General features: G+C 49.5%; 1 protein-coding gene across 2 annotated transcripts in view; it reads right to left on the minus strand.

Annotated features, from left to right (window-relative positions):
* Positions 1-24,067, minus strand: part of GTF3C1 (general transcription factor IIIC subunit 1) — an 88,848-nt gene that overhangs the window by 28,947 nt on the left and 35,834 nt on the right. For both annotated transcript variants that reach the window (XM_008959898.4, XM_008959899.5), the window contains exons 7-20: positions 21,593-21,745; positions 19,009-19,124; positions 17,316-17,625; positions 16,367-16,584; positions 13,314-13,450; positions 11,628-11,781; positions 9,066-9,169; positions 8,072-8,256; positions 5,644-5,925; positions 5,196-5,341; positions 3,641-3,738; positions 3,059-3,155; positions 2,780-2,957; positions 45-186 (exon numbers count right to left, since the gene is read on the minus strand). In XM_008959898.4, the coding sequence (XP_008958146.2) occupies positions 45-186; positions 2,780-2,957; positions 3,059-3,155; positions 3,641-3,738; positions 5,196-5,341; positions 5,644-5,925; positions 8,072-8,256; positions 9,066-9,169; positions 11,628-11,781; positions 13,314-13,450; positions 16,367-16,584; positions 17,316-17,625; positions 19,009-19,124; positions 21,593-21,745 (2,320 nt within the window). The remainder of the gene's footprint in view (positions 1-44; positions 187-2,779; positions 2,958-3,058; positions 3,156-3,640; positions 3,739-5,195; positions 5,342-5,643; positions 5,926-8,071; positions 8,257-9,065; positions 9,170-11,627; positions 11,782-13,313; positions 13,451-16,366; positions 16,585-17,315; positions 17,626-19,008; positions 19,125-21,592; positions 21,746-24,067) is intronic.

Genomic DNA, 24,067 nt, shown 5'->3' on the forward strand with positions numbered 1-24,067 from the left:
CCGCAGCCCAGTCCTGGCCGGCCGCTCTTGGGACGGACACGCACGTGGTGTACTCCAGCATGGCGCACTTGCGCTCCAGGTTGTGCTTGTCCATGGCGCTCTCCTGCTCCTTCTGCAGGCTGCCCTCCTCGTCGCTGCCCTGGTCTGTGTTGCTGTTCTTCCTGACGCGCGGGCAGCGCACCACGCCTGGAAAACCAAACATCAGGGTGACCAATCACGCCTTCCTGCTGCAGCTCTGGTGGCTACTACCTCTGGCTGGGTGGGGAAGAAGAGTGGATTCCCTGCCTGTGAAAAGGCTCCCCGGCCACTAGGGGGGTCTGAGATTGGTAAGACCTCTTCGTACAAAATATCCATACAAGAAAGTCAGAGGGAACAGAGGAAGAGAGTTGGAGTGCTGGTGGGTGACCTGAGGAAAGGGTCTATGCCAGGCTGAATTCACTGAAGACAGAAGGCAGGCAAGGCAGTCGAGAGAGCCCGGCAGGCTCAGGGAGTCCAGCGCAGGGGAAACCCAGGCCTTCCTGCCTCCCGGAAAGCCCCGGGAGATGCTGGGGCCAAGGTGGCAGAAACGACTGCCCTTGCTGGTGGTGGCAGGGATACGGAGGGGCCTGTACAGACAGATTGCTGAGATGCACTGCACGCAGCAGGCCTGGGCCCCACCTGGCTCCAGGAGCAGCCAGATGTCTCCTAAGTGCTCAAGAGGTTTGCTAATGGAGTTGAGAAATGATATCCAGTTATTCTGTAATACAGAAAATTGCATTTCTTGCAAAGAAATATAAAATACCACTAAAAGCACTGCTTGATAGGTGAGGGAAGGTTTGCAGACTCTCAAAGACTCTCTCCTAGCATGCTTGGAGACCTCGGCTTGATGGCATGGCCGGTGGGGCCCGGGGCAGTGGGAGCTCAGGGCCTCACCCACAGCAGCTGGAACTTTACTTGAGACGCCTTGCCCAACTTCACCTTGGCCCATATGGTGGCGGCAGTGGAGTTCTCAGCTTAGAAATAAACTAAGATTCAGGGAGGTTACAAGTAGCTTGCCCAAGGTCACCCGTTTGAATGGACCCTTGAAACTAACAATATTTAAGGCAAAGCTTCTTTCATATAAATAACAGCAGCACCACAAGTCTGCTTGTGAAAAATGCAGACTCTCCAGGTAGGGCCCAGTAATCAGCATTTAATATGCTGCTCAGGTGATTCTTACGCAGGCTAATGTTCATGCAGCACCTGCTCTAAAAGATGACTGCATCTCATTATATGACGCTTTTCCCCTCATCCTGGGGGCAGAACCTCTTCAAATGTTTATTGAATGAAGGGACAATCAATGCCTGATTACTGGGGCTCAATAAGCCTTTGCCATTTCTGCTCATGAACACCTAAAGGGATGGAAATTCACCAATTGTCAGGCCTGAAAACCTCTGGTGCAAATTCATGCTGGTTCACAAATTTTTATCTAGATATAAAATGCAGGGGAATTAGGGCATTATTAAAATCTAAATTGGCAAAAGCCTAGCTCACTGCTGAATGCCAGAGGATTCTATGAAACACCCTGTTCTAAAATACGTCTGGACTCATGAAAGTTTCTAAATACAAGTGCTATTACTCTTGGCATTAAATAATTCTGCCAAGCAAAATGTGTGACTCCCACTTTGCAAAAATCAAAGTGTGATACTGGATCTTTCAGCTTCAAGAAGGGAGGAGCGGAATGGAACTCCTCTTGGAGGTGCAAGCTGAACGTGGCTTCCTTTCCCTCCTGGTAGAGGTGGCAGGAAAAGGCCAGGTGGAGAAAGGCCTGGAGGAAAAGCACTGTAGGGGATGCTCTCTTGCCTTCCGTAGACCCTCCATGCATTTGATCCACATTTACAGGATGCCGACTGTGCACCCGGCACTTTGCGACACATCGTGGGGATGGAAGCCAACTATTCTAGGCACAAGGAACTCCCACGATGAAATGGAATGATGCTAATAAAGGTGCGGACATGCTTTCTCTGAGAGGTGACACCTGAAGTAGGAGTGGGCATCTGAGAAGCCAGTGTGGGAGGGAGGGTCCTCCTAGGGAGAGAGAGGGGTGTGGGCAGAGGCTCCCCACAAAGCCTAACTCAGCCAAGTCACCAGCACATCGGGTCAGTTCCCTCCAAAACACCTCTAGGCCTGTCCTGTCCTCCTCACTGTCACCAGTGGACGCCACTCTCCTCCTACCCACATGGCCTCCTCTCTTTCTCCAACATACCACTCAGGGCTTCAGCCTGTGTCACTGCCCCTGCCTGGGATGCCCTCCCCAGCTCTGGCCCTGGCTGGCTCTGCCTCATCCTATAGAATTCAGCTCCAATGTCTCCCCCTCAGCAAGGCTGTTCCCGAGCCCTGGAATAAACACCACCCCAACCAACACCTAGGCCCTCACTGCACTCCTGTGAGCTGTGTCTCCTCTTCACACTAGATTTTGAGTCTCACGAAGGCAGGGCGGGCTGTGTTCTCATTGTGGCACTGTCAGGCACAGGAAGTGACACACAGCCGGTGTGTTTAATAAATACCTACTCAATGAACAAATGAAGACAAAGTGCAGCTACTTGGGCTCAACTGAGTGGGGGAACCGGAAGCACCCCACCCATTCAAGGCCCACCACTTTCCTTTCCAAGGGAGCCCCAGGGGTGCTCTGGGCCTCTGGGGAGCACTCGGAACATACCACTGGTTGAGGCAACTCCTAGGCTTTTCTAGCCCTAAATCCCAGTTAGCACACAGAAAGGAGCAAAAGCAGCCAGGTTCAGCCGAGAGAGCCGACACCCACCTAGTGGGGTGTTGAGGCAGACGCACTGCAGGTCAAACCAGTAGTTTTCCACATCCTGCATCGAGTTCAGGACATAGAGGCGCCTCTCGAAGGGCCGGCTGCTGCGGGCCAGGTTGTAATGTGGGTCGCAGATGGTAGTGTCAACAATGACTGCATTCTTCTTCAAGAAGATAAAGACCTAAGGGGAGACACCAGACAGGGAGAACCCACAGTGGGTCTGGCTGCTTGGAGACCGTTTAACAATCAGAATTTCCTTCGTTTGGGCTTGAGGGACATTACCTGATCTTTATCCTGAAACTTTTCCGTGGGACCAAACTGTAGCAGCCCCATGTAGCACAGCCTCTGAAGGTTCTCCACCACCGAAAAAATGTAACGCCTAGAAAACAGAGGGGGCGGGAGGTTCTCATCACACCACACTCGCAGCCGGCCGCAGGGGTCTGCATGTGGGGTGAGGGGTGCAACTTCCTTCTTCTCTTTTCCACCTGGTGGTCACTGGAGGACCAGCCTCAAGCCCACACTGCACTAAGGCCCAGAACTACCCAACCTAACACCCAACCAGGGCCACAGGGATCAACCCGACACTAGGGATTTGATTTGGAAAGTAAAAGTAATGAAAGGGAAAAAAAATTCCGATACTTGCAGACACTAGCAGCAGATTTTACTTTAAAAGAACCTTCAAATCAAGTAATAAAATATACCAGCCCATACTTCATTAATATTAATAACTTACTAAAAATCTTGAGTTTTTGCAAGCTGGAAGTTAGAAACCTTTTCCTCTTCCTGGTGAATGATGGCTCAGAGCCCTGACTTAAGGGTTTGTTTGGACCTGCGACTACTCTGGGTCAGGTTCAATGGCCTCACCTCTTGTACAGAAGCTGCTGCCGAATGGGCCTGGGGAGAAAGCGGATCAGCGTGTGCTTCTTCAGCGGGTCGTTCAGAAATTCCTCCAGGTTGTCCACCTGAAGAGGTGATGTGCAGGTTCAGCTCGCCCTGAGGGCCAGGGCGACCTGCAAGAATCTTGAAAAAGTGCTCACCACTATTTTCTGACCATAGTCTCCCTGAACCTGCCCACTGGGCTCTCCTTCCTGCCCCACCAAGTGCCCCTGCATCTCTGCCTTTGGCCTCGCTGCCCCTCCCCTCCAGCCCATCTACCACACTGCAGAGGGCAATAAACAGGTGCCCTCATACCCTGCTGGTGGGCATAGAAATTGCTAAACCTTTCCCGGGGGCAACATAAGAATATATACATTTATATTTTAAACAAGAAAAGATGAGATAGAGAACACGCGTTCCTTTTGAAGCCACTGATTCTGCTCCTATCCTTACCCAAAGGAAAAAATGCTGGAGCCGCCAATCTATGCCTACCCAAAAGGTATTCATCAACATGTCATAATAAATACCTACTCAACAGTAGTAAGAAAGTGGAATTTAAATGTCCAAAAATAGAAAATATTATGGTTAAATAAATTAGACACATAAGAATACTATGACTCTACTTAATATCAAGTCTAAAAAGTTAATGATGCAAAAAATACAAAACATTCTTTAGTCAAAAGCACAGACAATAAAAGAGTGAATATAGTTTCAATTCAGTTTTTTTCTTTAAAGGGAGATCACACACATACCCGTGTACATACAAGTATGGCATAGCAATAAAAGACTACAAAAACCTTACCAAGAAGATAATTACTTAGTAGTAATTATCTCTCTGAGTGATACAGTTATGGGTAATTTCTATTTTATCTTTCTCTATTTACCAAATTTCTAAAAACAACATGTTTTGGTTGGGTGCAATGGCTCACGCCTGTAATCCCAGCACTTTGGGAGGCCAAGACGGGCGGATCACGAGGTCAGAAGATTGAGACCATCCTGGCTAACGTGGTGAAACCCCGTCTCTACTAAAAATATAAAAAATTAGCCTGGCGTGGTGGTGGGTGCCTGTAGTCCCAGCTACTTGGGAGGCTGAGGAAGGAGAATGGCGTGAAACCGGGAGGCGGAGGTTGCAGTGAGCAGAGATCGCGCCACTGCACTCCAGCCTAGACGACAGAGCAAGACTCTGCCTCATAAAAAAAAACAAAACAAAAAAAAACACGTTTTATTGTTGTAATATAATTGTCTTTCTGTCTACCTACCTACCAATAGATCCATTTAGAAGAGCGAGTCTTTAAAGTATTTACCTGCCAACCACCCACCCATCCACCCAATCATCTTTCTAATCTAATCTAGTCTAATCTATCTCGAACAAATCCTTAAAATATTTTCCCTTGAATGAGCATCTGCCTATCCATCTATCCACCAATCCATTCATCTGGGCAACACCGGGTCTTCAAGTATCCTCCCTTGCCCAGGTGAGTGTAGGCCCTCCAGCCCAGAGCTGAGGGGCCAGTCCTGTGATAATGGCTCCTGTCACCAATACCTTGTAGCTGACTTGCACAATCTGGATGAAGATGGAGAGGGGAAGGCAGAGGAGGATGTCGCTGACGAGAGCCCAGCCAAAGCCGAAGTCCCTGTGGACTGGGATTGGGGGGATGTAGCGCATCCACGAGGCATCGTCGACATACACTAGGAAAAAAACGCACGGTTACCCCCGGCAGCCAGGATACCAGTCACCATGGTGACACATGGTAACGTCATCTCCCAGGAGGTCTTGGTGTCTTTACCCCTAATTTGCGGAAAACTCTACTTGTCAGGCAGGAAGGAAGATGAGGAAGAAAGCCTGCAGGTTCAGGAAGTGTGGATTATGTTTCCATTTGGATCAGAGGCTGCAGCCAGTTTATATAAGGAAAAGGAACTATCATGTTTCTCCCTGGATCCTACTACTGGGCCTGCCCACCCCAGGTGCAGGAGTGGCAGGGGCCTCTCACCTGTCTCCGTGGCAAGCTCCACTTCAGCCTCCCAGGTGACACCATCTTGGCTGCCTTTAGATGGGGCTTCAGAGCAGGCCTCCCAGGCACTTCCAGAGGAGGACGGCCGGACGCCTGCCCTGCCTGACTCCTGCTTTATCGTTCTCCGTTCACTGATGAAGCTTGGCTTCTCCACGGTGTTGCTGGCAGGGTGCCCATAGATGAGGTACCACAGAAACATGTGGACCACCCGCAGGCGAGGCATTTTGGGCAGAAACCCTAGAGAACGCCCCAGTCCGGGAACTAAAGCAAGAAAGGGAGAGGGCGGTGCTTGAAAAATCCCATACTGAATTCAGTTTAATTCATTAAAAAATGATTGAGTGCCACTATGTGCCAGGGGCCAGAAAGATGGCAAATATTCTTACTGTCTTAGAGCTTACTTTCTAATGGGCAAGAACGGATAATAAAATATAATATCTAAAATAGCCCATCAGACGAAAACAGCTGGTGCAGAAAATAAAGCACAGATGGGAGGAGGGCTGCAATTCTACAAAAGGAGAGGCCTCACTGGGGAGCCTTAGAGTGAACTCCAGTTGGTGAAGGAGCTGCTGGCAGTGCAGAACCCTTGGGGCTTGCCTACAGGGCAAATGCAAGGGGCCTGAGGTGGGGGTGTGCCCCGCACATTCCTGGAAGGGGAAGTGGAGCAAGGAAGCAGAGTGCAGCACCTGCAGCAGGAGGGCAATCGAGCAGGGAACCAACAAGGAGGGTGGGAAGGCTTGGATGCCCCTCCACATCTCATGTTGGCATGTGATCCTTGGTGCTGGTGGTGGGGCCAGGTGGGAGGCGTCTGGGTATGGGTGATCCCTCATGACTTGGTGCCATCCTCATGAGATCTGGTTGTTTAAAAGTGTGTGGCACCTCCCCCAACTCTCTCTCTTGCTCCTGCTTTTGCCAGGTGATGTGCCTGCCCCCCTTCACCTTCTGTCATGGCTGGAAGCTTCCTGAGGCCTCAGTAGAACCCAAGCAAATGCTGGCACCATGCTTCCTATACAGCTTGTAGAACTGTCAGCCAATTAAGCCTCTTTTCTTTACAAATGACCCAGCCTCAGGTATGCCTTTATAATAAGAACGACCTAACAGAGGGCCTAAGAAGCTACTGGATAAGGATTTCTGGCTTGATGAGAACTGTGCCAAATATTCTATAATCTCAGTTTTTGTTGTCTATTGTTGTTGTTGTTGTTTTGAAACACAGTCTCGCTCTGTTGCCCAGGCTGGAGTACAGTGGCATGATCTCAGCTCACTGCAACCTCCACCTCCCTGGTTCAAGCAATTCTCCTGCCTCAGCCTCCCAAGTGGCTGGGACTGTAGGCACCACACCCAGCTAATTTTTGTATTTTTAGTAGAGACAGGGTTTCACCACACTGGCCAGAATGGTCTCGATCTCCTGACCTCATGATATGCTCCACTTGGCCTCCCAAAGTGCTGGGATTACAGGCGTTAGCCACCATACACAGCCATCTCAGTTCTTTTAAAGGGGCTTATTTCTTTGTTGATACAAATGCGCTGTTGCTTGATTTTCCCCAGTGAGAGATGATGGCTGTGAGAGGAGGTAGGCACAGCAAGAGGGTGCAGGACAGGCAGTCAGAAGGCCCACCTGAGGAACACCCGCGCTGCCCCTGGTCCATTCGAGTGCAAATGCTGTCTAGTTGCACGCACTCACGCTGCTGTTCCTCTTTCACCCGTGCCTTCTAACAGGGAAACCTTGGGAGTAAAGGCCACACCGTGGGGCTGCAGCCCTAGGAAAGGGAAGTCACACACACAACCTCTTCCACTTGGAATCCCTGGGTCTAGTGTGTCCTGGACCTGACGCTGCCTGACAGACAGCCGGGCCCCGGTGAGTCAAGTTTGCCCTCCTTCCTGAACCAGCACATGTGCTATGGCCCGGAGAGGAGCTGAGCATCCTGATTATAATGCCATGGCCACCTGCCTTGTTCAGCACAAGTTTAGAAATGAGGGATGAGGGAACCCATCAGTGCTCCAACTCTGAGGAAATTATAGGAGCACTCAGACTCATCAATGACTGTGCTTCCAGGGGATTTGTCGAGTTGGGACAGGAAGAAATTTTCTGTAGTTTGTAGAATGTTCCAGCTCAAGGACATTCAGCAGAAGAAATTAATCTTTCCTCATATTGGGATCTAGCAGGATTTCATCTGAGTCTCTCCAAAGCCTTGTAGGGTATGGCAGGCAGAATTGTTCCCATTTTTGCAGATAGACAAACAGATGCTGGAAGAAGTTATGCGGCCAGAGTAACAGGATCCAGCCCACAGCTCAGACGCGATTCTTCTGACTGCGGCTCGGAGCTCAAATGGAGAGGACCAAGTGCCTCAAACATTGTCATACAAACAACAAATCAAATGTAACTAAACACAGACAAGAAGCTGCAGCTTACCTACAATGGGGTGATAATTTCTAAGCGGGGTTATGCCCATTTTATTATCACTTTTTTTCATCCGTCCACTTTCTGATCTAGAGGAAGCACTCAGCTGAGAGTCCCCTGATCCACTTGGGCCCTCTTTTCCTTGACTGTCTTCTTCTGCCTCCCCTTGGGGCACTGGAGGCTGGGAAGTTTTAACCCTGCAGTTCAAATAAACATGCAATAATGTACTGAGAAAATCAAGGGCTAAGAGAAAGGACAGAGTCTGTCTGCATGAATCAGATACAGCCTCTTGGCCTGGGGGTTTCAAATTCTGCTCCTTGTAGGGGCCAGGGAGATGATGCAAACAAAATGTCAGGTCACTGAAACTTTTGGGGGTGGTAGGGATTGTGGGGCCCTGAAGAGGGCACCCCCACTTATGGGTGCTGCCTTGTGAGAAAGGGAACCCAACGTGCTAGATCTTCAGACATGTGCATCAACGCTAGAAGTCAGTAATTATATGAGAAATTAACCAGCAACTGATTCAAAGTATGTGTGGCCAATACTTGGCAGATCCCACAAACTAGCATGTGCAAGCCAGATCAGCCCTCTGCCTGCCTGTGAGAGTTTCTAGTTGAGACACAGCTGAGAACTTTCTCCCTCCCCTGAGTTTTCTCTCAGCTCATTACATGGTTTATGAACAAAATTAGAAATGATCTGAGAAAGGCAACCAGAATCACTGTGAGCCATTATGAGACTGAGTGAGTGTCAGACATCAGAGGCCTATGATGGGGAGTGCTCTGTCCACACTCTATCAGACAGAATAAAGACCATTAGGACTTTTTTTTTTCCCCCTAAAGAATCCTGAAATTGGTCCTTATTGAGACTAGGAGATCATGAACCATGAACTCCAAACCAACAAATTCACTGATCCATGCAGGTATAAAGAAAGGGCTCTTCTGGATTGCTGTAGGCTGACACACAGACCTGGCAGCCTTGCTATGGGTTCTTCCCGGGCACCTCCACTTGCCTGTTGGCTGTGCTTGAATTGGAGATCCGGAAGCGGACCTGCTCGATGGCACTTCTCACTAGAGGGTCGTTCTGGTCCATGGACGGGTGCACCACCAGATCCACCTGGAGAGAGAGGTTGGAGCATCCCACAGGGTGAGGGAAGAGCTGAGGAAGACTTGGCTCCACAAGTCGATTCCTAGTGGAACCTCAGTCATACCTGTTTTCATTAACATTTCCAAAACACGATTAGGAGATCGAAACAAAATTTGTTGCTGAACAGTTTGCTGGTACAGCTACTGGCGGCAAAATTCCTCAAGTGACCAAGCGATCAGGCTCTGCCATGGGTGCCGGGGCTGCTCGGCCCTACTGAGGAATCTGGCCTGGACACAGAGCTGTCTCCCTGCAAGTCCCTTACTGGGCTGTCACAGCCCACTGGTCTCTGTTGCTACCTGGAGGGCTGCTCTGTGCCCCCTTCCCACTATCTGAGAATTTCCCAGTTGCTTGTGAGTCCTGAGGGCTTCCATCTGGAAAAGGTAAGCAGCTTTCATTAATCTACCCTTGCTGAGAGTGCCGTCATGGGACTCCTGCCAGGCACACGTCCAAACAAACCAGCAGAGGATTTAGAGCTGCTTTTGTTGTTTTACCTTTTCCGAGCTACTGAAGCTCAACAGTTAAGGTGGTTATCATTTCATGAGAGATACACAGGATGAAAAACAGACTGTGTGGAAGGGAAGTAACTTGAATGCCCAGCAGGGAGAGGTGGAGTGGGGCAGGGTGTGTGTGAGCACACCAGCCATGTTGTGGCAGGTGAGGACGGCCAGGCCCCCAGGGAGCCAGGCTTCTTGCCTGTCTCTGCTGAGGCCGGGGACAGCAAGGTCAGGCTGTCTGAGCATCCACTCTGGCCAGCAGCTTCATGCTGAACATGGGCTCAGAAAGATCTGGAAACAGGGGGCAGGAAGCAACGCCTAGACAAGGGCTCCCGAACGCCACACTTGGCTCATTTTCTCCCAATCCTCATTTGTGAAATAAGGACCACCCTGCCCCCACCCCCAACCACCAGCTTTGTGGTTTTGTGAAGCTCAAATGAGACGCAGTAAGGCAACATTTCAGAGAATTCAAAGGCAAGGGAGAAATATACAGCATTCACATTGCCCCACTTTCCGGGCAAGACACAGGAGCAAAGGCAAAAGACTGACACAGACGCACCAGCTCCAGCTCACATGGCCCCAGCAGATCAAAGGCTGCCAGCAGCACATGCTCTGGGTGCCAGAGAAAGTCCTGCCTGGAAACCTACGCTGGTACTAGAGTCACATGCACACGACGGAAGCCCCTTCCAGCCGGAAAAATCAGCTACTGTAGTGGGACCTTGTGGCAAGAGGCCTGGGCACTTTCATTTTTGAGGTTATGTGGCCCCCCATGCTTACCCGCTGCCCCCATCCCTCGCCCACTCCCTCCAGCAATGCCTGGAGACACAACAGATGCCTATGCCTTCCTGTCTCTCCCTAACCCTAGACTGGAGGGTGGGGGGTTCCTGTCTTCAGTGACTGCACTCTTTGAAGATCAACAGAAATAGAAGGCACTGCTACTACTGGGCTGCAGTTTTTCTTGGCCTTCTCTGAGGGAGGTCAGCACAGGAACCCACTGCCACTGCTCAGGGAACAAGTGGCAGGCTGGTGGGGGAGTGGGGAGCAGGGGGCCAGGGGACATTATTGTTTTATTTTAAAAATACTTATAGCAGATATAAAAACTGATGAGAGCTGTCAATGTGGAAAGGATAGACACTGTTGTTTCTTAAGTTTTTTGTACTGCTCTGCAGTTTTCAAATTTCTCAAAAAATAAAAGCAGAAGAGCAAAAATGACCTTGCTAGCTTATTAAGAAAACAAAATATCAATGCAGAGCTTTCTTAAGGCAGAGATTTAAAATGCAGTCAGAAGAAAAGGTCAGGAAATTACGAGTGACTGTCCCCACACAACCATTCCCTTTGGCCCTGGTGCCTGGCTGTACCATCACAAATTACCCTGACTGTGAAAAACCTGTGCCTTAGAATGTCCGTGAAGCTGCTGAGCTGCAGCTGCTATGGGAATGCATCCCCCCGCAAACTTTAAATTTTACAGAAATAGATATGTCGAGGCAGAAGAGATGTACTGCTCCCATCGGATAACCCGGCAGTGCATCCTCACTGACTCAATGCCATTGCTTCCTCTGGGATGTTGCCTCAGCTCTCCGAGGAAAGCATTCTTGCTGCTTAGTCTAAATTTCCCACCTAAATGTTATTTCATTTGTCCCTCAATGACTGAACTTCAATATGTCTCTGCCTGCCTTCTGCTTCTTCAAGGCTGACCACAGGGCTGGATGCCTGCATAGCTGCTGCTTGGAGTTGACATGCTTTACAATCCTAGCAAGTTTTTGCTCTTTTCTGTTTCCAGCTAACCCATATTCCCCAAATCAGGAGGCATAATGGGAAATTCCAAGTCACTGGTAATAAAGCAACTACCAGGATACAGCAATGACAAGAGAAGCTAGACAAAAACTTCCAACAGCACGAGGCTGGCTCTGGGCATCGGGGGAGGCCCTGGTTACCTTCTTCTTGATGCCATCTTGAATGACAGTGGTCCGATACAATCGCAAGAGACCTTCCTCAGACAGGTTCCGCACCAAGCGGACAATGGACTTCTTGCAGCACTTGGTGGACACGCCTTCCTGCTTCTCCTGATCCATGATCATCTTCTGAATCCTGGGCATCACAAAATAAGCAGATAACACTCCCAATCTCAACATGGAAGGCCTTCCTCAACCCAGGCAACACAGACATGCCTCACGGTACCCAATAGAAACAAGGAAGGATCAAACGGGGTTTCCCCACCCTGGAAAGACTGATTTCTTGAGACGTTAATGATTGTTTCCCTCTGTGGCAAATGTATCAGGTAAGGACAAGCCACCAAAGACAGCAGCTCCACAGCTGAGCCTTTCACCGGCAACTCAAGAGACTATGATTTGAGATCATGATGGCAGGGAAACTGGGCACCATGATAGAAACCTGTCTTCACCAAGTCGAATGCTAATCTAACACCCAGATAAGGGCTGCTCTGGTTTATCACTAGCCCCTAAGATCTGAAGTGCGTTTTGTCTTCTCTCTGGATACATCTTCCTCTAGGTCTTACTGAGTCACTATGGTGATCTTTCCAGATCACTGATCATAGAATGCAGGGCCAGTGGGCGTGGTGGCTCATGCCTATAATACCAGCACTTTGGGAAGCCGAGACAGGCAGATCACTTGAGGTCAGGAGTTCGAGACCAGCCTGGTCAACATGGTGAAACCCCGTCTCTACTAAAAATACAAAAATTAGCCAGGTGGGTGCCTGTAATCTCAGCTACTCAGGAGGCTGAGGCAGGAGAATTGTTTGAACCCAGGAGGCAGAGGTTGCAGTGAGCCAAGATTGCATCATGCACTTTAGCCTGGGTGTCAGAGTGAGACTCCATCTCAAAAAAAAAAAAAAAAAGAAAAGAAAATAGAATGCAGGGCCAAAAGGGACATTAGGAGCACCTAGCTCAAACTCTCATGGCTCAGAGGCGAACAAGGTGACAGTGTGTGCAGATGGTCCCTACCCCCTCCCATTCAGTCCTCGTTAGACACGGAGTATGAGGAAGAAGCCATGTCCCTGATGGAGGGTAAGGCTCCTCCTCACCGAGTGGCTCTCACATTGGGTGCTTCAGAAGCGTTGAAGATGCCACCCAGGAGGTGGTGGTGATGGGAGCTTACAAGAACCACATCAGAGTTCAGAGCCTCTACTCCATCCCAAACACAGAAGCTCTACTTGTGTCTCGTTTTTTCTCCTCTAGAAGACTCTATTTGCGCAAAATGCACCACGGAGAACTAAAAGTCTGGAAGTAATGCTACTACTCGCTTAAGTGTCTCCATAGCCCTTCTGGAGCAACCATATTCCAGGTAAGGAAAAGACGAACGCACTTTCCCTGTGACTTCTGCTTCCTGCTCAGTCATTTTCTCTCTGTCTAGCATGCTGATGTTCCTCAGTATCTGCTCCTTTTGAGGAGTAGATACTCCTCCATCCCTTTAGATGGTAGGGAGGACCATCTAAATCCTCCCTACCGCAAAGGAACGAGATGAGAATCTACACAGTGGGACAGAGATTTGAATGCCCCTCAGTGGTGTCCGTGGCTTGTGATGACCAACTGGTAGGAGGATTACTGTTAGTGCAAGCAGACAGACAGACAGACAGACAGACAGACAGACAGACAGCTCCTTACGTGAATAAACTCTCGATTAAGCGAAGATTGGTGACAGCTTCTATGATCAGATTCCTGCGTTTCAGCAGTCGGTAAGTTTCGTGTGGTTTGTCTTGGCCTGAGCTGTGCCTCCCAGTCTTCAGGGAACTGCTACTCTCCTAGAACAGAGACCGAAAGCACAAGATGCAATGGGCTCGGCAAGGCTTGGGGGCCACGCACCACTCCTGTGGGTGCACTGGCCCTCTTCAAGAAACATCTACTCCCATCTTTCAAGAAGGGAAGCCAAGAAGCCTGTTCTCCTACACAGAATCCCACTACTCTACCAACTCAATGCTTTGAAAATCAAAGACATTGGCCAGCAGAGGACCCCAGTCCACTTTATGAGGATCAGCTGGTTTCAGGACAGAAATCAGAGGCATCTACTCCAGCAACTCCTGAAAAGGTGGAAGGCGTTCCCTCAATTCCCCCTTGGTTCTCCCATAGAGGAATGGAAGAAACTGACGTACAGACAATTACATGCCAGGTATTGTTGGGCTTTTTTCATCAAAAACTCTTAACACTTTTATCATCATAGTTCCCATTTTACAGAAGAAGAAACCAGGGCTCTGTGTGGCTAACTTTCCAGTGTCTCATGGGGAGTGAACGTGCCAGGATGGGGCCTCTGGCTCCAGATGGAAGAAACCAGGGAAGTCTCTGGGCAAAAAGTGACATGAGGTAGAGGGGGGCTCTTGAGTTCAGAACAGGTTTCCTCGAGGAAAATTAGGATGAGTGGATCTGTGCTTCCTCTTCTATCCCCGCTAAATTGTCTGCTTCTCTTGTAATGTCTTTCTCTCTTAATGAGCTTAAAATGAACCTGTTTCAACCAACACTGGATCAAAATGTGAAAGCCCAAATGTGAACCCTATATGGAAAAGAAATCCTAACTCTAATACACATCTTGTGAATCACTGGACCCAAGTCAATGCCTTATAGTAGCCCCAGGGCATGTTCTGCTTGTCACCTCCCAGCTGGGAGTAGCACTTTCAGGAAATGAGAAAGCGCTCAAGGAGGTCACTCGGTGATGATGTCTGAACGGCCAGGCCCCAGCCCACTTCCCTGCCCACTGTGGGAGCTCCGGGCAAGACACAGTTCTTTGCTGAAGGGGGAAAGAATCAAAGATTCAAGAAGAGTCCCAAGAGGGGCAGAAAGTCTTTTGTTCACCCTTGTGCTTCAGGGTGAAAAGTTTGGGGGAAAACCACGTGAGTGAATCTAGCCAGTTTCCATGGGGCTGCTGGACAGCAAAGGCAACATGCTCTGCCAAGAGCCTCCCTGCAAACAGTGGGTGCCATTCTTCTCAGTAAGGATGCGGGGAGGACCATGGTGCTGCCATTACTCTGGGAATGGACTTCCATCAGAGAGAGGAAGAGCTGAACTGGAAACAAGTCAGGGACTTTAAGACCTGGTGGGAATGCACAGAGGTGCAAAGGGGATGGCAGAGGGAGGAAGGCAGGCGGGACTCCAGGGGAGCTGCTGGGCTCCACTGCTGGAAGGCCCGGCCTCTCTGGTTAGAAACAATGCCAATCCTGACTCCATAGAGAGTTGTGGCATCCAATGAACAGAAAAGGCCTGAAAGAGTCTAGAAAAAAATCAGCGCCACGCCCCATCACCTCTGCCATAGGAACACTTCCAAAGCACAAGCCTCCATTCCAGAAAGGGAGAAGCGGCATAGGGTAGGGACTGCACAGGCAAGTTACTCCATCCTAGGGGCCTCGCTTTCTTCTCACAGACCAAAGCTCACATTGACCTTACAGGGCTGAATGAAACAGCAGTGGCCAGGGGCAGTGGCTCACGCCTGGAATCCCAGCACTTTGGGAGGCTAAGGCGGGAGGATCACTTGAGCCCAGGAGTTTGAGACCAGCCTGGGCAACATGATGAAACCATCTCTACAAAAAAACACAAAAATTAGCCAGGTGCAGTGGCATATGCTTGCAGAAGAGGAAACCTGCAGTCCCAGCTACTCAGGAGGCTGAAGCAGGAGGATCACTTGAGCTCAGGAGGCAGAGGCTGCAGTGAGCCGAGCTCGTACCACTGCACTCCATCCTGGGCACCACAGCAAGACTCTTTCTCAAAAAAATTAATTAATTAAAAAAATACATAAAGAAACAGCAGCAACACCATCAAAAGCCACCCTAGACCATGCATCTACTCCGTGCTAGGTGCCTCGTTCTCTACTCAGTGTTTCCAAAATACAGGGGGTGGCACTGGCAGTGTCTGAGGTACTGTTATGTCACAAGTGTTGACATGGCATTAGGTGAACCGAATCACATAATGGGAAAGACATTCCTTATCAACTGTCTTTTAGTCCTTCCAATTATATTGATGAAAGTACTGGTTTGACTTCACTGTGTCTTTAACTCCTTGATATATAACAGTAACTGGCTGGAATGTACTAATACAGTTTTGACTTTATTGTATCTATTCTATGATTACTTTCTTTTTTATGACAAATGATATTGGCCATTTATCTAAAGCAGAGTTTCTCCACCTTGCCAGTGCTGACATTTGGGCCAGGAAATTCTCTGCTGTGAAGCACTGTCCTGTGTATTGTAGGATGTTTAACAGCATTCTAACCTCTCCCTATTGGATGCCAGTAGCAGCCCCTCCCTAAGTGTGGCACTGAGAACTGTCTCCAGATATTGCGAAATGTCTCCTATGGGTAAATGCCAATCCTGACTCCATAGAGAGTTGTGGCATCCAATGAACAGAAAAGGGGTAAAACTGGGTAAGAACCATTGATCTAAATTAGGCATACAGGTTTCCCTCTAAAATAAATCTAACTGAAAAGAATAAGCTGTTGGAAATGAATAAGCCACTGGGTGGATAACCATGCAGACAATCTCTGCGTAGGGCCCAGGCTGCGTGAAAGTGGTGTGTAAATAAGCACAGAGCTACTGCCTGGGAAGCACAGGCGGGCCTTGGCACAGAGCACTCTCGCTGTGGATGATTCCACTGTGATCATGTGATTCCTAAGCACAGAAACGATGAGGCCACAGACTCCTTCTTGGAGACAGCTCCCTCCCTCTGCATGCACTGACCTTTGGGTTTTCCATCCGGACCTCCTCGATCACAGCTATGTCACCAATGTTGCTGTCCGCACAGTGGGAGACAAAGGACACGTTGGGTTCTGAGACGCTGCTGGTATCTAAGAGGCTGTCACTGCTGGCAAGGCTCTGGCAGGCTCTCTCTTCAGCAGCTCCTGGGAAGGAGGGCAGCTGCTTTTTCAATGGGTGTAGGTTTACAACTTTCCACCCACCTGTGGTGGAGGGAAGAGATAGAACAAATCAAGGGGGAGGCCAGGAGGGCATTCATGCTTGGCAATCAGACCAGACCCACACAGGCCAAAGGATTCTGCTGAGAGTCAGTTGAAAGGTGAGGGAAGTGGACCAGCAGCAGCTTGGGCCCCTCCTTCTGGCCTCTCATCGGCAGCAGGGTTTCCCCACTTGGCCAGTGCTGATGTCTGGGCTGGGTAATTCTCTGCTGTCAGGGGCTGTCCTGTGTATTGCAGGATGTTAAACAGCATCCTGGCCTCTACCTACAAAATGCCAGTAAGAGTCCCTCCCTAAGCTGGACATTTAACGAATGTCCCCAGGGGGCTCAGAGCTGGGTACCAGATTTGCAAATGTGTCATCAGCACCACTCTCTATGCATTTAAAAAAAGTTTTCTATAACTAAACTAAAAACTTGGAGGAGTCTTAGACTGTTGGAAGGGAAGGGGCAGAGGAAGCTTATGAAATTCCATCCTTTAATAGTAAAAACAAGCAAACAAAACATGTGCCACGAAGAAATGATTTGCAAGCAGCCAGGAGATACCACAGGACCCTCTCCTCCAAACCCATGATGATGTGGTACAAGTGACAGTGTCAGGCCTCTCATTAGGATGGCACCAAGGGCAACCGCAGGTGTTTGCTGAACTGAAGGGGTGTTTCTTGCAGGTGCCCAGCCATGCAGTGCACGCAGCCCCTGCCCACCCCACGTGCTCCCTACCCTTGGTTGGGGTGGAGTGATGAGGCTGGGTCTTGGGCCGGAGGTTCGCAGAGGCTCTTGTGTCTTTCTGGGACCCTCTCCCTCTCCGCTTGCTGCTGCTCCTCTCCTCCTCACTGTCCGACTCAGAGAGGAAGGTGTCCTCGCCTTCAGGCAGAAGCGACTCCTCCTGCATAGACGCCAGGCTCACGGTGGTCAAGAGCTCGCTGCGGGCCTTCTCTCTTTGGTACTGCCGGCTTAGGTCGCTCTCCTCTGCAAACACGCAGGAAATGTACTTGGTGGTTCGCTGCCGACCTTCGTCTTCCATGAATCCCTAGAGGGAATAAGATGTGTTTATCCCACTGCAAAGAGGGCATCATACCCACAGGGGTTCAGGTGGTCTGTGGCATCTATTTCCTTATTGGCTTTCTTCTGTTTCTCCTGTCTTACTGCCTGGGCCCTCGGTTGGGCACCACTGATGCTCCCTCCAGGCTCTTCCTCTCTGTAATCCCCCAGGTCTTCCTTCCACAGAGATCCTTCTCTGAAGTACAACCCTGAATGTGTGTCTGCTCTATGAGGCTATGAGCTTCTCAGGGACAGGGCCCTGACTTAACCTTCCATATAGCCCCAGTGGCTGGGACAGGACGTGGCCCACACAAAACGGACAGTAAGCAGCAAGCATTTGTGATGCAGACTGAAAAGTTAGACTGTGGAATGCAAGCTCCACTTAGCCACTGCCATGAGGATTTGTGGACTGGGCATCAGTGATCCACACCCATTTTAATGTCTAGAACAGGGCAAGGGGCTCTTCCCAGGGCCTTTGATAGGAAAAGAGTAACATCTAGGTACCATCACATGCCAGGGATGGGGCTAAGTGTGCTGCAGTCACTCACCCAACTGTAATACTGCCTTCCAGCCAGATGACCAGATCGTGAGCAAGATGAGAGTGGCATGTCAGGGGCTGAGACCACAGGTCTGAATTACAAAAGAGTGCCAGACAGGCATAGCTGGCCAACTCGATGTCCCCAGGTGCCAGGCAAGTAACATGCATAAGAAGGAGGGCCAAGTGGGGATGGTGGAACCCTGGAGAGCACTGCTTTGTCTGAAGCAGGTGGACAGAGAGTGGCCAGCCCCAGCTGACTGTCCCCATGTGGGAGTAGGCTCCCGGGGTGGCCACATCACCTTCTGACTACTTTTTCTTTTTGAGATGGAGTTTCACTCTTGTTGCCCAGGTTGGAGCGCAATGGCGCCATCTCAGGTCACTGCAACCTCTGCCTCCTGGGTTCAAGCAATTCTCCTGCCTCAGCCTCCTGAGTAGCTAGGATTACAGGCATGCAAAACCACGCCTGGCTAATTTTTTGTACTTTTAGTAGAGATAGGGTTTCACCATGTTGGCCAGGCTGGTCTCGAACTTCTGATGTGAGGTGATCCACCTACCTCGGCCTCCCAAAGTGTTGGGATTACAGGTGTGGGCCACCATGCCTGGCACTTTTCAAAGCTGACAAGTCATTCAATTCTTAAAAAGTGAAGACAAACAGTAACTACAGTGAAGGCGAGACATAACATGGCTATGGACTGCACTCAGCCCTGGGGAGGCCATTTGCTTCCTTGACACAGATGTCAGGCCATCGAGTCTTCTGACTGAGATGCTCGTTCTCAAATACACTGCAAGCACCTCCAAAGACAACGAGTGTTGGGGGAAGGCTCATGATGTTACCTTGACAACTTTGAATCTTTGAAGAAGTCGGCACAGCATTCTTGCTTCTAGTTTTCCCACATTCATAGCCACTCGGATTTCAGCTTGGGAAATTCCTTTCGTGCCTCTGCGCTCAACTGTGAGAAACAATACACGTGAACCCAAACCGCTGCAAAGGAGCTGTTCTGCACAAGTCAGTTTCCAGCCCACTTTTTCAGCAGACATTTTGATGCTGTGAAATTAACAGACAGAACAAAACATACGCCATTTCTCTCCCTTATCCTCCCAAGCCTGCTTCCCTCCCAAGCCTCTGAGTAATATACTATACTAGGCTAGTAATACTAACAGCTAATGTTTGAATGCTTACTATCTCATGGCCCCACGTTAAAACACTAAATGTCAGGTGATCAACAGCTGAAATACTAAAATGCAAGAACCCAATAGGTTTTACCCAACGGCAGGAAATTAGCCCTTTCGCATGAATGAACTGTTTCAGATCAATGAAATTGACCTCTTTAAGAAGCATCAAAATAATTTTTAATTCAGAACTTTTCTTAATGTGTATTCTTTATTTCCCAGTATTTCTTGATAGACATAGAGGCATTGTGGACACTGACTACTGCACTGTCCCGTAAGAGTCGTGCAAGCGAGGACTTTGAAAGGAAATGGCATTCCTCAGCCCTGGAGTAAATGACTCGCAGACCACTGGCCCCCGCTGTTGCTGTGTGTAGCTTGTCTACTCCTGGGCTGTCACAAGCTGGTGTATGTCAGGATTGTGAGTATATCTGCCGCTCAGAGGCCCTTTAAATGCATCCTACTAAGCTGGAACTAAGAACTCCAGGAAGGAGTCGGCTTAGGAACTGGGAGGTGGGCAGGGAGTCCCAGCAGTAAAGCACATGAGCCGCAAGGCAGACTTGGTTGCAAAGCTCTTTGACTTTTCAGAAGTATCTTCCTCTTGGCCGGGTGCAGTGGCTCACTCCTGTAATCCCAGCACTTTGGGAGGCTGAGGCGGGCGGATCACGAGGTCAGGAGATCGAGACCATCCTGGCTAACATGGTGAAACCCCATCTCTACTAAAAATACAAAAAAATTAGCCGGGTGTGGTGGCGGGCGCCTGTAGTCCCAGCTACTCAGGAGGCTGAGGCAGGAGAATGGCGTGAACCCGGGAGGCGGAGCTTGCAGTGAGCCGAGATCACACCACTGCACTCAAGCATGGGCGACACAGCGAGACTCCATCTCAAAAAAAAAAAGAAATACAAAATTAGCCAGGCACGGTGGTACATGCCTGTGATCCCAGCTACTTGGGAGGCTGAGGCAGGAGAATCACTTGAACTTGGGAGGCGGAGGCTGCAGTTAACTGAGATGGCACCACTGCACTCCAGCCTGGGCGACAGAGTCAAACTCCATCTCAAAAAAGAAAAAAGAAAGGGTTAAGGGCAGCATTTCCCCAGCTGTGTTGTGTGGAACCCATTCTGAGGGACGTCAAGGGAGCTACCAAACAGCCCTCCAGAAAGGTTGGGCCGACCCAACAGCTCAATCAGATCCCCTGCAGCCACTTCACCTTCTGCTCTGTCCTCCTCCCTGCAGGAACCTGAGGCCACACCGCCTGTGACACTAGGTCACTGATGTCCCACACAGAAGTTAGGGGACCTGGGGGAAGGGTTAGGAATGGGAGAGAATGTTTTCTTTGCCCATTCATCATAGATTCTGGGCCTGTGGTAACTCCAGACCAATCTTAGAAAACAACAGGTAGCTCTTGAACCTTTGAATAATAATAGTAATAGCTTTCTTCTTCTCAGTGCTTTCTATGCACCAGGCCCTATAGCAGCTCTTTTAATTTGATGTCATTTATCCTCATAATGTGCTAGTGTGGATGCTTTCACCATGTGATGGTTAACCTTAGGTGTCAATGGGACTGGATTAAGGGATACCCAGATCACTGGTCAGGTTTTATCTCTGGGTGTGTCTGTGATGGTGTTTCTGAAGGAGATTGGTGTGTAGCTCAGTGGACTAAGTGGGACAGATCTGCCCTCCATGCAGGCAGGCACCATCCAATCAGCCAGGGGCCCAGACAGAACAAGAAGCCAGAGGAAGGCGAACTTGCCCTCTTTCTCTTCTGGAGCTGCAGCCCCCTCTTCTGCTGCTCTTGGCCATCAGAACTCCAGGCTCTCCAGCCTTAGGTAACTGGGACCTGCCCCCACCGCTTCCCTAGTTCTGACGCTTCCCTGGGCCTCCAGCTCGCAGACGAGCTAGTGCGACTTCTCAGCATTCATAATTGCATGAGCCAATTACCTTAATAAGCTCCCTCTCATATATCTATGTTTATTTTTCCTACTGATTCTGTGTCTCTGGAGAACTCTAAGATGCCTGCTTTACAGATGAGGAAATGGGACTCAGAGACCTCATTAAAGTCATATGGCTAAGTGGCAGAGCAAGGATTCAAACTCCAATCTGACCTTGAAGCCTAAACCCTTCTGGGGAACCAAGGCACTTCCCATTGTATTACATTCTCTATAGCAGAGCTCTCTCTCGACATGTGGGCAAAGCGCTTCTTGACTCAAATTCTCGGGATCCATATCCAAGCTGGCATGGGAACAAGACTTACTGAGGTCGTAGGTCTGTGTGAGCATATCCCGCTCGAACACAATGTCCACTGGAGGCACTGTCTTGGAGATGACCTCCTCGTCCTCGTCATCATCATGGTCATTCCGTTTAAATTCCTTCAGCAGCTTGAGGCACCGAACCATGACGTCGGTCCCTGGCAACACAAGCACGGGTTTGCCAGCAATGAGTGAAAGCAGCGCTGCGTGGGGGAGGTGAGGGGTTCCGAAATATCACAGCACGTGTCAGCAGAGACAGAGATCCCCACAAAGGTCACACATATCACCGTGTCTGGACTTTTAAAAATGGCTCATCTTGGGCCACAAGACCTGAAAATGTATTCCATAAAGCTGCTTTTTGTTTTTAGAAGAATGAGTGAAGAAAGCAATGCAAATGGAAGGAATAATGAGGTGCTATTAGTCCTGTTAAATCAATAGTCAGTCACCGTCTCCTGCTGGAGACCAGCTCCATGACAACAGGAGACGTGCCTGTCTCTTCCTGTTCCCTTCCCAGCACCCAGGACACGGCCCACACTCAGGAGGCATGCAAGCAGTATTTGCCAAAAGGATGAAAAACATCTTTTTCCTTTTAAGCTAATACTCACTGCCAATAAGGTGTGGCAGCAGTGTAAACGAGCTGTATAACCCTTCTAGAGCATTTCAAGGGGATTTTATAATGATTCCAAGTGTAAATATTTATTCCAAGAAAACAACTCAAAAAGAGGCAAAGCCTATCAGTACTAATAGATCTACTACAGCACTCTTTATAGCATCAGAGCGATCTTATGCATACTATAAAAAAACCAGCAATGGGGGTGGAGGGGTGGCATACCTACCAGCCACCTCACTTTCTGTGGACTAGTGTGTGCATTCAAATCATCACACTGTGTGATGCATCTATATTGCAACCTACAAAAGTAAAACATGCGAAAAAAACAACAAACTTGTGCCTACGGCTATAACGAGAGAAAGATATATGTATATGTAGGTAAGAACTAGAAAAGGTACAAGGAAAAATGGGGACTTCTTGATACTTGACATGAGCTAGTCATTTGGTCCCAACAACCCTCGGATGAAGATGCTAGGGAACAGAGGGGTTGAATAACTTGTCCAAGCTCCTGACAGCTTGTAAGTGACGGGAAAAATGACTCAGTCACGGTCATAGGTCTCCAACATGAACACCAAGATATCCTGTGATACGCGACAACCTGGAGCGGGACAACCACCCTGTAAAGATGTTCATGTCTTCATCCCCAAAACATGTGAACATGTTGCCTTCCATGGCCAAAGGGACTTTGCAGAAGTGATTAAATTAAGGCATTGTGGATTTTTGAGGGTCACTGTTGCCAGGGTGAAGTTAAGAATTTTGAGGTAAGATTATCCTCGATTATCTGGGTGGGCTCAATGTAGTATCACAGAGTCCTTAGGCTGGGCATGGTGGCTCACATCTGTAATCTCAGCACTTTGGGAGGCCAAAGCGGGGAGGATCACTTGAGCCCAGGAGTTTGACACCAGCCTTGGCAGCACAGCAAGACCCAACTCTACAAAAAATTTTTAAAATCAGCCAGGTGTGGTAACATGTGCCTGTAGTCCCAGCTACTCAGGAGGCTGAAGTGAGAGGATTGCTTGAGCCTGGGAGGTCGAGGTTGCAGTGAGCCAAGCTCGCACCACTGCACTCCAGCCTAGGTGACAGAGTGAGACCCTGTCTCAAAATAAAACACTAAACAACAACAACAAAAAGTCGTTAAAAGAGAGGCAGTAGGATCAGAGTGAGAGACTGGAAGAGGCTACACTGTTAGATCTGAAGACAGAGGAAGGGACCACAACCCAGGGAATGCAGGTGCCTCCTAGAAACCAAAAAAGGCCAGGGAATGAATTCTCTTCTAAAGCCTCCGGAAGGAACACTGCCCCGCAAACACCTTGATTTTACCCCAGCAAAAGCCATTTCAGATAGCAATAAATCTGTGTGGTTTGAAGTCACTAGGTTGGTGGTAATTTGTTACAGTAGTCATAAGAATAATAGGGACAGCTTCTCCACCAGCTTTCATCAGCACATCGATGCACAGAATCCTGGGTGCTACGGCAAGGAGTGGGCACTGACGCTGGCCCTAGAGCCCAGCCCTCTAGTACAGAACCCTGCCCGTGAAGTGTGAAATGCCATCCCCAACAGCACAGAAGACTGAGGTCCGAGGAAAGTCAGGCCCAACCACCTCCACTCGAGCAGGAGGTTCTTTTGGGGGCAGAGCATGTGGCTTGCAGTTGAAGTTCACAAATAAGCATCTCAGGGCCTGGAACTCAGGAGATGCCTGGAACTCAACAGACCTCAGGAGACACTCTAACGGGGGCCAGCCTAGGGCAAGCGGCCAGCAGAAGTGGTCCCCAGGCACCAACCTTGTGCTGACCCCTCCACTCCTCACAGCATCAGAAAGTCCCCCAGGGCACGGCTTTTCATTAGAGGCAATCTAAGGCCCCGGCACAAG

This window comes from Pan paniscus, chromosome 18 (assembly GCF_029289425.2).
Source record: "Pan paniscus chromosome 18, NHGRI_mPanPan1-v2.0_pri, whole genome shotgun sequence".
In the NCBI taxonomy this organism is placed as follows: domain Eukaryota; kingdom Metazoa; phylum Chordata; class Mammalia; order Primates; family Hominidae; genus Pan; species Pan paniscus.